Source organism: Pristiophorus japonicus, chromosome 3, assembly GCF_044704955.1.
Source record: "Pristiophorus japonicus isolate sPriJap1 chromosome 3, sPriJap1.hap1, whole genome shotgun sequence".
In the NCBI taxonomy this organism is placed as follows: Eukaryota; Metazoa; Chordata; class Chondrichthyes; family Pristiophoridae; genus Pristiophorus; species Pristiophorus japonicus.
This window is the reverse complement of record NC_091979.1, coordinates 80305894-80321404: the sequence shown is the minus strand read 5'-3', so window position 1 is coordinate 80321404 and position 15511 is coordinate 80305894. Positions and strand designations below refer to the sequence as shown.

Below are 15511 nucleotides of genomic sequence, written 5' to 3'. Positions count from 1 at the left end.
AAAGTTATTGAAATTAGTGCGAGGAGCTCATGGAATTCTTTGTCACTAAGATTGTGGCCATCTGTTGAACTGCCTCAGCCGTATCCTTCCCTTCCCCTTGCCCACCAAGCCAAACTTCCCCCAAGGTTCTCCCTGTCCTATTGTTGAGCCCACATCTTTCTCTCGTTTCTCTATCAGCTCCCTCATGCCCTCTCCAAACTCATCTTGTCCATGAGACCTTCTTGCTCCTTTGACCCAATTCCTACTACACTGCTAAACACCCAACTTTCCATCTTGGCCCCCATGCTAGCTGACATTGTAAACAGTTCCCTCTTCTTAGGCACTGTTGCCCTCCCTTTAAAATCTTCCCCTCCCTCCTCAAAAAACTCACCCTTGACCCCTCCATCCTTGCAAACTGCCACCCCATCCCCAACCTTCCTTTCATCTCCAAAGTCCTTGAACATGTTGTCGTCTCCCAAATCTGCACCCATGTTTCACGCAACTCCTGTTTGAACCTTTTCAATCAGGTTTCCGGCCCTGCCACACACTGAAAAAGCCCGAATCAAAGTCATAAATGACATTCTCCTTGACTGTGACCATAGTGCACAATCCCTCCTCATCTCTCTCGACCTCATTGTCAAGCCAAGTGACACTGCACTCACCTCATTCCACTCTTTACTATCCAGTCGTAACCAGAGAATCACCTGCAATAGGTTCTCTTCCAACCCCTGCACCATTACCTTTGGAGGCCCCCAAGGATTTATCCTTGCCGCCTTCCTATTTCTCATCCAAATGCTGCCCTTTGGCAACATCATCCAAAGACATAACACCAGGTTCCACATGTATGTGAACGACATTCAGTCTCTCACGCATCCCCCAATTCCTTCGCCCCATCATTGCTGGCCAAAAGGGAGCTGGATGTGGCCCTTGTGGCTAAAGGGATCAAGGGGTATGGAGAGAAAGCAGGAATGGGGTACTGAAGTGAATGATCAGCCATGATCATATTGAATGTTGGTGCAGGCTCGAAGGGCCGAATAGCCTACTCCCGCACCTATTTTCTATGTTTCTATGTCTATGTTTCTATGTTTCTATGCCTTCAGTCGTCTAGGCCCGAAGCTCCAGAATTCCCTCACTACCTCTTCCTCCTCCTTTAAGACCCTCTGAAAGCCTACTTCTTTGACAATGCTTTTAGTCACCCCTATTAATAATTCCTTCCTCAGCTCTGTGTCAATTTTTATATGTGAAGCATCTTGGAACATTTTCCTACATTAATGGTGTTATATAAATGCAAAAATATTTGAGTCAGACCCTTTGGAGTTGTTTGGTATGTCAATTTGTTTATTGCAGGAAGTAGTTGAAATGCATTCTCTATAATGGCAACCCTCAGAATGTCCATTGTTTTTAAAAGCAAATACAAGAACTAAAAATGTTTAATACCTTAATTGCCCTGACTATTGAGATGATGGATCCGATCTTTAGAGTACCAGAAAGCTGTACAAGAGGTGTTAGGTTTTGCTGTAAACTTTAGCTCCCTGCTTTACAATGCCCATTCCACTTTTGAATTATGATTCTAATCATGGAATAAAGTTAATAGTTCATCATTCCTGTTGTTTACCAGCTGCTTAAAATACTCCGTATCTAAAATGAAAACTAATCAAAATGAAAAGGTAACACTAAATTTCAGAAACATCAAGTTAATACTTTTTTCAATGGATAAAATATAATCATGTTTGTGAAAGTCGGATTACTTTGTAACTTCGTACAAGTGAAAAATCATGCCAAACAAATTAAACTTGAGGTCGGAAAATTTGATAGCATCAAATTAAGAATTAGTCTCCTTAAATAGGTCCAAAATTCAAACAATCTATTCAACTGACATTTTTTTAAACTTCCTATCTGTGATAGGTTTCTGTCAGTAGTTTTTTAAACAATATGGAGCTGGAATTGTCCCTTTCTATAGCCCCATTAGCACCTCCGGGGGTGCGCCTCCAGGGGGCACTAATGGGACACAGTGTCGTTATCGCTCGGGGGAGGGGGGGCACTAGCCCCTCTGGGGAAATTGCCCCGGAAGTTTGTGGGGGGAAGCTGTGCCGGTAGCACCCTGCCCAGCATTTAGTAGACGCACACACGGCAATTATGTCATTGCCTTGCACGCCGACCCCTTTCCGCCCCGTGGGCCGTGAGGCTGGCGCAGGCCAATGTCAATGCCAGCTTCACTTGCCGCGAATCTGCCGGACATCCGCCGCCGGGGTGTCCCTTAAAGGGGCCTTTAGCCCCCCCCAGGCCACCGTTTTATTTTGTCAGCTGACTCTTGTGTCGGCCCGACAATGGCGGCCCTCGCATCCACCGGCATGCTGCCCGGCATTCCATTTTGGGTGCCGGGCCACTGGCCCTGCCGATTGTGTCCCTGGTGGCCCCTTTAAATGAAAGGGAGGGCCATGTAGCGTGTTAGCGCGGCACTGGACTCAATGCCGTGCTGCTGCCTCGGGGGCACACCCCCAAGGAAGTGGAGCGCTAGAGACAACGCTCTGATTCCTTTGAGGGGCGCACAGCCCAATTCCGTGTCGGAGCGGGTCTTCAGGCCCGTGTGCCAAAAGTCCCGGCCCCGGATAGTTACCGCCCCCAATCAGGACGAGGGACAACTTCACCCCTTTTGGGTTTTATTTCTTCTGCTCTCACATTGATCAACATAGGTGTAAAATTCCTTTGTGCACTTTGTGCTGTTGCAAATCCGTTTATTTTGAATAGGTTAAGAAATGCAATGCAACAGGCAAAGAAATTTTACACAAATTGATTAAGTGTACTATCAGAGGAAATTAAAAACCCTGGAATTAAAATTCAGCATCTTGAAATCAACATAGCTGTAAAAGTTGTGAGAAATAAATATACACTTACCACAAGCCACCCAGTCCGCAGGAAGAGAACCACTCCAAAGATGTTGATCATACAAGTTGTGAATACTCCATCCCATGTTCCAAATAGCACTGGATCCCAGACAAATATCTTAACTTTCCACCAGGGCTTAACATGGGACTGGGATACCTGTTTGGCAAATTAAGACCATTTTCCAGTTAGTAACCTGATATATAATATACAGTTGCTCCAAAGACAAAAGACTCATGTGTGGAAAGCATTCTATTTTATCCTGGTAGCTATTTTATCCCTAGGTTTTCATAAATCAGATCAAATAACTAGCCTCTTGCTATATAAGGAGGATTCCCAGTGAAAGCAGTAAAATACCAACTGCACATTTGATGCACGAGGGAAGTACATTTATAGCAGCTTTTTATGAATGGCAGTTTTGAAATAGTTTATAACAGTGTGAAAGTAGGATAGTAAATATAATTTAGTTTTTTTAATATCTAATTATCTAAATTTGTAATAAAGTAAATGCTTTGCAACTGTGCTCACAACATATTTTATGGGACAACATTCTAGTTGCTATAAACTGCTGACATGGTCGTACTAATATCTAACTGCATTAAACATCTGTTGACTGTGACCTTGTTTTGTCCCCAAGGCATTTACTTTAGATAACTTTGTTCAAATAAATGGATAAATGTTCATTTGAATTTTTAATATGTGCTGTTCCACTTTTCACAAACTCTATCTCCCTAAAAATGTGTTTACAGGATTACATAAAATAGAGAAAACAGAAAATATGTAGGGACAAATCTAATAACTTACAGTAATACATTGTGACTGCACTGCGAGCTTTAAAATCTACATTTTAATTAATTTTAATGCAAACGTCAGAGCATATTGCAATGTGGCCAAGCATGCTGCCTTTTTAGAACTTATGTTCAATATTAATTTTAAATATGTCTTGCTTTATACAGCCATGAAAGTTAGATCAGATTAATAGTGTTGGAGCTCAGGGGCCATGCCCAAGCCTCATGTCTTTATAGACTAAAAAGTGTTGAATATCTTAGGGCTAGACTTTCCACTTTGCTGTCTATCACCCAAAAAATGGGCGATGTTCCAGCGATGTTCGATGTTCCAGCCTTACCGATCACTGGCTCATCACCCATTTTTCGGATGGTGATTTTCCACTCAGCGATAGGCCAGCGATGTCAAATGGGCGATGCAAAAGGTCAGTGATGTGATGCTCTCCCAACGAATGGCCAGCGATGTGGAAGGCAAAAGCTTCCCTCGCAACGGCCTTCTGCGCATGCGATTTTTAATATTTTTTCCGGTTGACAGCATTTAGCGCGTTTTGGGAGGTCAGGGGTCATCCACACATGCGCAGAAGGTCAATTGTGGTGGGAGAGAGAGAGAAAGAGAGCAAGAAGGAGGAGAGAGCTTGGATTAGGATTAAGAGAGCAAAAGGTGATAAATTGGAAAACGTAAGTGTGAAGACTGTCATTTGAAAAAGTGTAGTCAAAAATGTTAATTTTAAAATGTGAATTCAAAATATTATAAAAGTTATCAGAATGTCAGCAGCATCATCATCGGATGTGGAGAAGGGCCAAGCCCTTCTCAAATGAGGCAAACGAGGTCCTCGTTCAGGAGGAACAGAAAAATATGGGCTGAGATTTCGGACGTCATCTCGGCGGCGTCTAGTGAGGCGAGGGGGTCCGACCAATGCTGCAAGCGTTGGAACAGCCTGTTCACGTCAGCAATAATAAGTACAGATTTTACATTGTATATTATTGTAATTTTAATATTAAATCTCCTGCATTGAAATATATTTTGTACACAGCGGGATACATTAGCTCCTGACATTGCAGACCTCAATGGAGATTGCATTAGAGAGAGATTTGTTTGTGTCAATCATCACCTTGTATCCCTGATGTGTGTTATAACTGTTAAAATGTCTTTCCATGATAGTACACATACTATACAGCTTATGCCATGCACTTTGACAATTTTGCAGAGGAAGATATCGAACAACCGAGCCCAGCAGGGGCGCACGGGAGGGGAGACAGCTGCCTTATAGCCGCTGAGTGACATTGAGGAGCATGCTACGGCTCTGGTGGGGATCCAGAGTCAAGCGGCCACTTCCCGTGGATCTGCCGAGCCCACTGATGTGTCACGTGAGTAATGTGTCAAGCAGTGTAAAAGTAATGTAACGTCATTTCATGACAATATACGAATGTACGGTTCTCTTAAACAATCTGTATATCTCAGACTAATCCTGCCTCCACAACTCTGTGTTACTTAAGTCCGCATAGATGTACGACCAATACGATGCATTGTTATGTAACGTCTTCTGGTCTCATTTATTGTAGTAGTGATTATTGTGGTAGTGATGCTACTCTGCAATGTGTACCCCTCTGCTATAATACTTAATAAGCTCAATTGTGTTTTGCAGGGCCCACAGCACAAATGTGCAGATCACCAGCGGTTCCATTGCAAGTGGTCCTCACCATGAGTGGGGAGGAGGAGGAGGAGGAGAAGAAGGAAGTGGATTCGAAGGAAGATGCCCCTAGCATCCCTCATCATGTGGTGGAATCACCTGTGGGACCTGTGGCCATTACGTCGGCATCTTCGACGGAAGAAGCAGCGGGACCAAGCGGCGTGCAACTGTCGACACCAAGGTGAGCAGTAGTGCCCTTGCAGACCCCACGTAGGTTGCATCAGCGAGTAGAGCACACGCCTATCCTGGCCGATCGCTTGGATGCCTTAGCTCAAATGTGCAAGGAGACCGTCGCGATAAGTCATGACCATCTCCAGGCATTTCTGGACTTCATGGAGACCCTCTCCCGGGTGGCACAACAGACGTTCGAGCAGATGATTCAGCAGACCGTCACCACCAATGCCTTGCAGCATGCATTGTTAGTGGGACACGGCGCTGCACCTGAACATGACGCAGACCGCAAACGCCAGCACACAAGCGGGTCAGGAGGAAGCAACTCCTTCTGATTCGGAAGGCGATCCCCATGCTTCGCCTTCCCCTCCTACATCCCCAACAGGCGATTGGACCAGCAGTTCCCCCACCATGGCAGGAAGTCTTGCTGTTGGCAGCTGCACGCCCGCGATGTCTCGGTGCCACCCGGGGACCAAATTGGGCAGGTGGGGCTAGAGTACGGGGAGGGAAACACGGCCCCAGGTGATGTGTGAACATTGTTTATGGTTTACTGTTGGGGTGTTGTTTGGGGAGGTTGGGTGGGAGGGTAAGTGGGTGGGTGGGTTGTTGGGTTGTTTGGGTTGCTCCTGTTGCAGTTGAAATTTAAATTTTGTTTGAGTAAAAATTTATTATTACAATTTACAATTATTGTGCATTTTCTTATAATAACGTAATAACATATTAATGTAAACAATGGCCGACCAGACCAGGCAATGAGGTAACGTAGCTCAACGCTAACGCAAACGCAACTGTTGTTTTGTGATAAACGTAACTGTAACTCTGACAGTCCACAATGGAAGTTCATGCAAAACGTTCATTTATGAGCTTCTCACGCAACACTTTTGCAGCCACGTAACTTCCACGGGGTTTTTCCAGTCTTGCGGGTGGCCGTGGGGTCATGGGTTCATCGCCAGGTTGAATGTCCTCCTAGAGGTGCTCATCGGCCTCCTCCTGCTCCTCTTCCTCCTCTTCTGCCTCCAATCCTTCTTGAGGTGGACCGGCAGCCCCATCTAGCAAATGTTGTTCTCTCCTTATAGCCAGGTTATGTAACATGCAGCACACCACAATAAACTCAGCGACCTGGTCAGGATGGTGCTGTAGGCTACCTCCCGAGTGGTCCAGGCATCTGAACCGCTGCTTTAGGATCCAATTGTCTTTTTGACGATGTTGCGTGTAGCAATATGGTTTTCATTGTAATGCTTCTCAGCCTCAGTAACAGGGTTACGCATGGGGGTCATGAGCCAGCTGGCAAGGCCATATCCTTTATCACCCAGCATCCAATTGTGACCTTGTAGCTGATTAGCAAACAAGTCAGAGACAGCACTCTCATGCAGGATGTGTGCATCATGGATGCTGCCTGGAAAGTTAGCATTAACTGCCATGATAATCTGGTTGTGGTTGACAACGAGCTGCACGTTTAGCGAGTGAAATCCCTTTCGGTTATGAAACACCTCCGCATTTTGTAAAGGTGATTTCAGGGAGATATGCGTGCAGTCTATTGCTCCCTACATCTTGGGGAAGTTTGCTATTCTCGAGAACCCCAAAGCCCTCGCGGTTTGTGCCTCCCTGGTCATAGGGAAATTTATAAAGTCCATCCTGTGAGCATAAAGAGCTTGAGTCACCTGTCAAATGGAGCAGTGTGTGGCATGCTGAGAAATATGGCAGATGTCGCCAGCTGAAGCCTGAAAAGAGTCCGATGCATAGAAGGATAGTGCCGCAGTAACCTTTACCTTGTCCCCGGTCCTGATGGTGCTGACATATCTCATTGATGACCTCCTTTCAGAGGTGCAACCTCTGAAGGCACGCATTATCAGACAAGTTCAGGTAAGATTTCTTTTCCTTGTAAGTTCTTCGGCTGTAAGGTCTCCTCATACGTCCACGCGTTAGTCTGCGACCTCTACGATTGGCCCCTTCACTTAACCCTTCACTTAACTCAAGCTCAGATGCCAGCAGTTCTGCATTTACTAGTAATGGCAGAGAAGATGCAGCCCCCATTCTTTCACTCTTTATATAAATGCCTTTTCTACTACTAAACTGACCTTTCTATAAAAATAAATGAAAATATAATTATAATAAATAATATAAGTTCAAATTTGACTGGATATATCTGTCAAATACACTTATAACCCACAAATTATTAGAGCACTCTTGTTTTTGCAGCCTCCCTCCTTTCCTCCGATATTCAAAATGGCGTCAAAATGGCATCCGTAGTGCTGAGCTCTATGAGTAAAGCCCGGGAAAAGCAATTATTTCCCAGCAATGTTGTCGGCGAGTGATGAGCCCGGCAATGTGCCGGTGACGTGCCAGAAGTTAGACTGGGCCATGTGCGGGCAATTACCTCGGCGATTAGCTTGGCAATGTGAGCCGAAAGTCAGGGAGATAATTTTTCGGCGATGATCCAGCCTGAATTTCCACTTTTTTGCCAAAATGATTGATGAAAGGTCGTTTTGTGCGATATATGGGCGATATATGGGCGATGTGAAGTGGAAAATCTAGCCCTTAGAGTTTGTGGCCTCAATCCACATTCCCCAATCTCATAGAAACATAGAAAATAGGTGCAGGATTAGGCCATTCGGCCCGTCGAGCCTGCACCACCATTCAATAAGATCATGGCTGATCATTCCCTCAATATCCCTGTCCCACTTTCTCTCCATATCCCTTGATCTCTTTAGCCATAAGGGCCATATCTAACTCCCTCTTGAATATATCCAATGAACTGGCATCAACAACTCTCTGCGATAGGGAATTCCACAAGTTAACAACTCTCTGAGTGAAGAAGTTTCTCCTCATCTCAGTCCTAAATGGCCTACCCCTTATCCTAAGACTGTGTCCCCTGGTTCTGGACTTTCCCAGCATCGGGAACATTCTTCCCGCACCTAACCTGTCCAGTCCCATCAGAATCTTATACGTTTCTATGAGATCCCCTCTCATCCTTCTAAACTCCAGTGAATAAAGGCCCAGTTGATCCAGTCTCTCCTCATATGTCAGTCTCACCACCCCAGGAATCAGTCTGGTGAACCTTCGCTGCACTCCCTCAATAGCAAGAACGTCGTTCCTCAGATTAGAAGACCAAAACTGAACACAATATTCCAGGTGAGGCCTCACCAAGGCCCTGTACAACTGCAGTAAGACCTCCCTGCTCCTATACTCAAATCCCCTAGCTATGAAGGCCAACATACCATTTGCCTTCTTCACCGCCTGCTGTACCTGCATGCCAACTTTCAATGACTGATGAACAATGACACCCAGGTCTCGTTGCACCTCCCCCTTTCCTAATCTGCCGCCATTCAGATAATATTCTGCCTTCGTGTTTTTTTCCCCAAAGTGGATAACCTCACATTTATCCACATTGAACAGCATTTGCCATGTATTTGCACACACACCTAACCTGTCCAAGTCACCCTGCAGCCTTTTAGCATCCTCCTCACAGCTCACATTGCCACCCAGCATTGTGTCATCTGCAAATTAGTTCTAAGAAATACCAAAGTTTAACCTTATCATAGAAGACATCAGGAACTGCTATTAGCAGTCTAAAATTAATTTTAATCTCCTGGAAAAGCCAGATGGGATACAGAAGGCTTGAATTTGCGGTTGGAGGCTTCCCGTGGGTGGATGCCTCTGAATCACAATAAAAGAACATAGCTACTGGATAGTCCTGGATCCACGGAGACTCACGTTCCTGGGTCTCTACACATATGCATGCGTAAAGGCACATGTATAAGAACATAAGAACATAAGAAATAGGAACAGGAGTAGGATATACGGCCCCTCGAGCTTGCTTCGCCATTTAATACGATCATGGCTGATCTGATCATGGATTCAGCTCCACTTCCGTGCCCGCTCCCCATAACCCCTTATCGTTTAAGAAACTGTCTATTTCTGTCTTAAATTTATTCAATGTTCCAGCTTCCACAGCTCTCTGTGCCAGCGAATTCCACAGATTTACAACCCTCTGAGAGAAGAAATTTCTCCTCATCTCTGTTTTAAATGGGCGGCCCCTTGTTCTAAGATCGTGCCCTCTAGTTCTAGACTCCCCTATCAGTGGAAACATCCTCTCTGCATCCACCTTGTCAAGCCCCCTCATAATCTTATATGTTTCGATAAGATCACCTCTCATTCTTCTGAATTCCAATGAGTAGAGGCCCAACCGACTCAACCTTTCCTCATAAGTCAACCTCCTCATCCCCGGAATCAACCTAGTGAACCATCTCTGAACTGTCTCCAAAGCAAGTATATCCTTTCGTAAATATGGAAACCAAAACTGCACGCAGTATTCCAGGTGTGGCCTCACCAATACCTTATATAGCTGTAGTAAGACTTCCCTGCTTTTATACCCTATCCCCTTTGCAATAAAGGCCAAGATACCATTGGCCTTCCTGATCACTTGCTGTACCTGCATACTATCCTTTTGTGTTTCATGCACAATTACCCCCAGGTCCCGCTGTACTGCCGCCATTTGCAATCTTTCTCCATTTAAATAATAACTTGGTCTTTGATTTTTTTCTGCCAAAGTGCATGACCTCACACTTTCCGACATTATACTCCATCTGCCAAATTTTTGCCCACTCACTTAGCCTGTCCATTTCCTTTGCAGATTTTTTTGTGTCCTCCTCTGACATTGCTTTTCCTCCCATCATTGAATCATCAGCAAACTTGGCTTCGATACACTTAGTCCCTTCTTCCAAGTCGTTAATAGAGATTGTAAAGAGTTGGCGTCCCAGCATTGATCCCTGCAGCACCCCACTAGTTACTGGTTGCCAACCAGAGAATGAACCATTTATCCCGACTCTCTGTTCTCTGTTAGTTAGCCAATCCTCTATCCATGCTAATATATTACCCCCAACCCTGTGAACTTTTATCTTGTGCAGTAACCTTTTATGTGGCACCTTGTCAAATGCATCTGGAAGTCTAAATACACCACATCCACTGGTTCCCCTTTATTCACCCTGTTCGTTACAACCTCAAAGAACTCCAGCAAATTTGTCAAACATGACTTCATAAATCCATGCTGACTCCATCACAAGCATCCCTGGGATCATGTGGGCTGGCCCAACTTATCAGAAAGGAGATTTGCATTATGCTTGTGGGGATTTCATTTACATATGGAATCCCCACAAGCTTAATAGGAATCACCCAAAAAATAAATTTTTACAGCACTGAAATAAAAAAATTGCACGTTTAAAATGAATTAAAATACATTAAAATTAGTTAAACATTTAAAACAAAAGTTTTCATTTTTGAAAAATAATTGAAAACATTTTTCAAGGGGACAAAAATAACACACTTATTTTACAGGTTTTTGAATGTTAAAATGATTTTATTTTAATAATTATTTTCACCCTTACGCTGGTAAAAGATGGCCTTACGCCTGCTTTTACCAGGCATGAGTTTCATGGACATTTGCCAGGCACGAGTTGGGCAAATAGCCCAACTCTCTGCCCGCGGATGCCCAATTCTCGGGGAAGTGGAGGATCTGTCACGAAGATTCTTGACGGATCGCAAGTTCTGGATCTTCGCACATGCACAGCGCATGCAGAAACCGGAACTTGCGAGGTACGTACACACCGCGTGCATGGCCATAGACCCTGGAAAATCTGCACCTCCAGCAAGTGTACCTTGCTATAAGCTATGGCAGGATCAGAATCTATCCTTGCACATGAAGACCAGGGCGAAATTTGTCCAGATCCCTTTCCTCTTCTTAATTGTTCTTAGTTTGGATAAGATGGCTGACTTTGACCTCCTGGCTTCTTTCTGATGTTTTTGTCGGATGAAGTGTATATGCTATACATTAATTTCTTTGCCTTGAATAGTTTGTTTAATGTTAACACCAAAAGTTTTCTGAAAAATCTTAAATAATGCAGTTGAATTATAGCTACAATCTGTAAAAATTACTTTGATAATGCATAGAAATGGTTTGGATCAAAATGTTGCTGCTACACAGTATACACTTTGGATGCACCATTGAAAAGACAATTGCAATAATACTGGTCATACGCTTCTAAGCTAGCTCTTAATATAAAGAGGTAATTTTATGAGTTCACAAACCGAGCAAATGAGGCTGCATGTCGGGAGAGCAAAATTGTAAAAGTCCCCCTTTGTAGATATTGCTCAAAATAATTAGCCCTATATCGAGACTTTCTTTTATGTGCAAGAAACTCAAGGGCAGAAATTACCGCCTGCAATATCAAAGAATGAAAGCTTAACATTTTCACTTGCTATTTTAACAAAGTCAATACCCAGTTTATTTTAAATTGGTCCATGACTTTCAAATGTTTGTCTCCTGTTATGGCCAGCAGTAATTTGTATCCTTATATTCCAATAGTTGATGCATCAACTATTAACACCAGCTGCAATATTCAGTGATGTTAGTTTTAGGTTTTTTTGCACAATTAATTGTTTATTAAATGAATATAATGCAATTCAAAACTATTTGAGTCATATTACAATATTTTCTTTCGAGAATGATCACACACATTTCAACTGTCCCATGCCACATGCAATATTTTCTTAATGGAAAATTTATGCACTGCAGTTTTACTTAAATGGGATATAAATTTGTGCATCATGCAAATGACTAATTTATTTCAACATGATCTGACCCATCAATATTTCAAGTATGCAGTCCAGTGTGGCATTTCTGATTTAATTAATCCATACTTTTGTAGAATACCTACCAAAATTAAGTCAGTTTACTTAATTGTACTAACTCCAGGGTGAAGTCAAAATCTTTGGTCAGTACTGTCTGAACTTGAAACCAAAAGTTATTTTTACTGGGGCAAAATGCAGACTTTGTGAAGAAGATTCTACCAAGTGACATTAGCCAGCAGAAAAATGATGGTGATGCAACAGTTTCGCTCTGAGGCCCAGAAAGACTTCTAATAAATATTGACATAATTTTGTCTTGCAACAAAGGCCCAGAATTTGCAGTTGTAATGGCGGCAAAACTGTCAGCGTTCACTGTCAATACAACTGTGAATCAGACAGCACCTTCTGGAGTATGCACATGTGCAGTTAAACACAGAATCCAGAAGTTGCTGTCAGTCATTTGCTGCTACTCCACAGGATGTGCTGTTGAAATCCCCGGAGCCGGTAATCAATTGAAATCATTGAACTGATGAACTTTTAAGCTGGAATATTGCTGTTAATACCCTTGAAAAAGCTAAGCCTTAGTTCAGTGAGATGTAACTGAGTCATAACTCACAACCGTTCTGACCCTGAAAAATTTATATATTTGTGGATTGTCAAATTCCTCCATTATGATAAAAACATTCCATGGTCTTTAATATTGAATACTTTTTTTTAAGTTTCTTTATGGTATTTTAGCTTCTAGCTTAATCCCATGTGTATGCACCAATCTTTACTTCTTTCTCTGTAAAATGGTTAAAAAGTGAAGGAAAATCAGTGCATTTTATTTCCTGGTTTGCTATCAGTGAGAATTCTTCAATCTGATTGGCTGCTTGATGACATTATTGTTGATGGACACTGGAGATCCCCTAGACTTGACAAATTCAAATTAATGTCGGGAGAGGTGAAATCAAGGCCACAGAAATCGCTAGATCTTTGTGGGCAGCTTTCTTGGAGGCCAGCAGCTAGTGCCATCACTTCACCGCTGACCGCTAAATCTGAACCAATGTCTCAAAAGCTGTCAATTGCTGTTGTTATGTGGGCTTCAATGGCTATTGATTAAATCATGTATTTCACATGAAATAAGATTTTTTTTCAAATGGAAACCTGAAAGGAAAACAGAAAATGTTGGAAGTACACGGTAGGCCAAACAGCATTGGAAAAAAGAAAAGGTAGATTCATGTTTTAAGTGTTGACTCTATGTCAGAATATTCTGATATATGGTTTCTTATCTGAACTGTTCAACTGTCTTTTCTCTTTTCGGATGCTGGAAAAACTGCGTTTCCAGAAGATTTTCTTTTTTATTTCAGATTGACAACAGTTTTCTGTTATGGATTCGACAGACTGACTAACATTCTTTATTTAAGACTTTTCCAGCCTTCAGAGATAGATTTTTATTCTAACAGCCTTTGGATCAAAACCCAAGTGAAGATCCTGCTCAAAAAGGTTACATGAGAGACAGTAACTACATCAATGTGTTAGTCAAATTCACCTGTGCAGCTTCATGGAAAAGTTCTTGCACGTGCCCAGCACGTCTAGATCCATGGGAACTATTTAGTAGTAATGTTGTTTTATCCATCACCTCTGAATTGCACTTCAGATTCCAGTCTTCTTCCATACTGTGCAAACGCTGAAGCATCCAGTCAAACAGTAAAGGGATATATACGTCAACGCCTAGGTTTGATCAAAGTGCCTTTTATCTTCATGAAAAGAAGCCACTTCATTCTTTACCCTAAAATAAAGCACAAGTCTTTAGATATTCAATCTATTAGAACTTAATTCCAGAAGTTTCGAACAGATAATATGAATTATATGGCGCTGCTCCTTTTTGACAAATATTGGCCTGATCACATCTCTCAGAAACCTCTCAAAGCGCTTTGCATACAGGATATACTTTGAGGACAGTCATTATTACTTTATAGGTAAACACCTAGATTCCACAAAGAGATGAATGGCCAAATAATCAATTCTTAATGGTATTAGTGTTGGCCAGGACATGAGGGAAATGCTGCTTTTCTTCCAACAGTGCACAAGACCTCCAACTAAACTATTAGACCCATTAGAAACAACTTGTTTGAAAGACAGCATCTCTGACAATACAGATCTTCTTCAGTTAGCATCGCAACGTCAGCCTAGATCATGCATTCATGGAATGAGGTTTGAACTCTCAACATACTGACCCAGAGGTGAGAATGCTACCAAATGAACCAAGCTGAATGATAAATATTAGATTTACTGTCATTATTCTCCTGTTAGTGTTAACCACTAAGTGCTATTGAACAAGTTGATTAAACAACTGGAAACTAAGATTTCTGCTTCAAAATATAGTTATTCCTATTCCCCGCAGTTTATAATGTATCCTTCTCATCCACCAGATGAAGGTTCAGTCTTATTGTAAAAGAATAGAACTCATTAAACCTTATACAGTGTTGTTTTTATTTTAAACCATTCTATGCACATCAAGTTGCTAACAATAACCTATAAAATACAGGCTAGAAAAAAAATCCTGTCCTAATCGCACATGGCAGGGATTGCGAGAACGGTATATAGAACATCTTCATTTGATGATTAAGAACTACTATATCATAAATTGGTAATCTGTCCTTTCATTGCATTATTTAATCTTCCTCTCATTGAATAGCTCTCTCAAGGTAATACCAAAAAAGGGAGGAACTGGTCATCCACATGTTGGCCAGGAAAAGAATCTCTGCTCTACCACACTATCCCCTTTTTAAAAAACCAATGAATCATGTTCAATAATGACATGGATTAAGCTAAATTGCTATTTTGCAAATACCATCCATTAGAGGTGCTCAAACTAGAGCCTGTGGGTTGGTCACATGCAGTCCTCGAACCAGGGCTGTCTAGCCGAAGAAGTCTCCGTGAGTCACCTTCCTACAGAACTGATAAATCCTCAGTTCACCGTAAAAAGTCAGTGCTGCAGACAGACCTTCCCAACTGCCAGTCCCATCAAATTCAAATAGACAAGCCCAGCGACATTAAAAAATAGCAACAAAAATGGAATGGCAAATCTAAATTCAGTCTGTAACTCAACTTGGGGTGCAGCGGCTTTTACGTGTATTTAATTACACAAAATTAATTTTAAATTCAGTGGCATGGTTTACAACAGCACTAAATTAACAATTAATGTTGTTATGTTTTTAATGTGGCCCATGATGGTCCAATTGTATGTAATTAAGTGACTAATTGAAAAAAAACTTTGGACAACCCTGTCAACAAGGTAACATACTTCAAAGTTTGCTTAAGCAACAGCTACAACTCTAGTGAGTTGGCCCTTAATCCTGCTCATCACAAATTAAAACCACATGCCCAGAATGA

At 42.3% G+C, this 15511-nt stretch overlaps 1 protein-coding gene across 8 annotated transcripts in view; it reads right to left on the bottom strand.

Moving 5' to 3' along the window:
* slc12a8 (solute carrier family 12 member 8) overlaps positions 1 to 15511 on the bottom strand; it is a 250883-nt gene that overhangs the window by 170072 nt on the left and 65300 nt on the right. For all 8 annotated transcript variants that reach the window (XR_011592652.1, XM_070875493.1, XM_070875494.1 and 5 more), the window contains exons 3-4: positions 13665 to 13904; positions 2875 to 3021 (exon numbers count right to left, since the gene is read on the bottom strand). Coding sequence is in view for 7 of the 8 variants with exons in the window: in XM_070875493.1 (XP_070731594.1) it covers positions 2875 to 3021; positions 13665 to 13811 (294 nt within the window). In the remaining variant the exon portion in view is untranslated. The remainder of the gene's footprint in view (positions 1 to 2874; positions 3022 to 13664; positions 13905 to 15511) is intronic.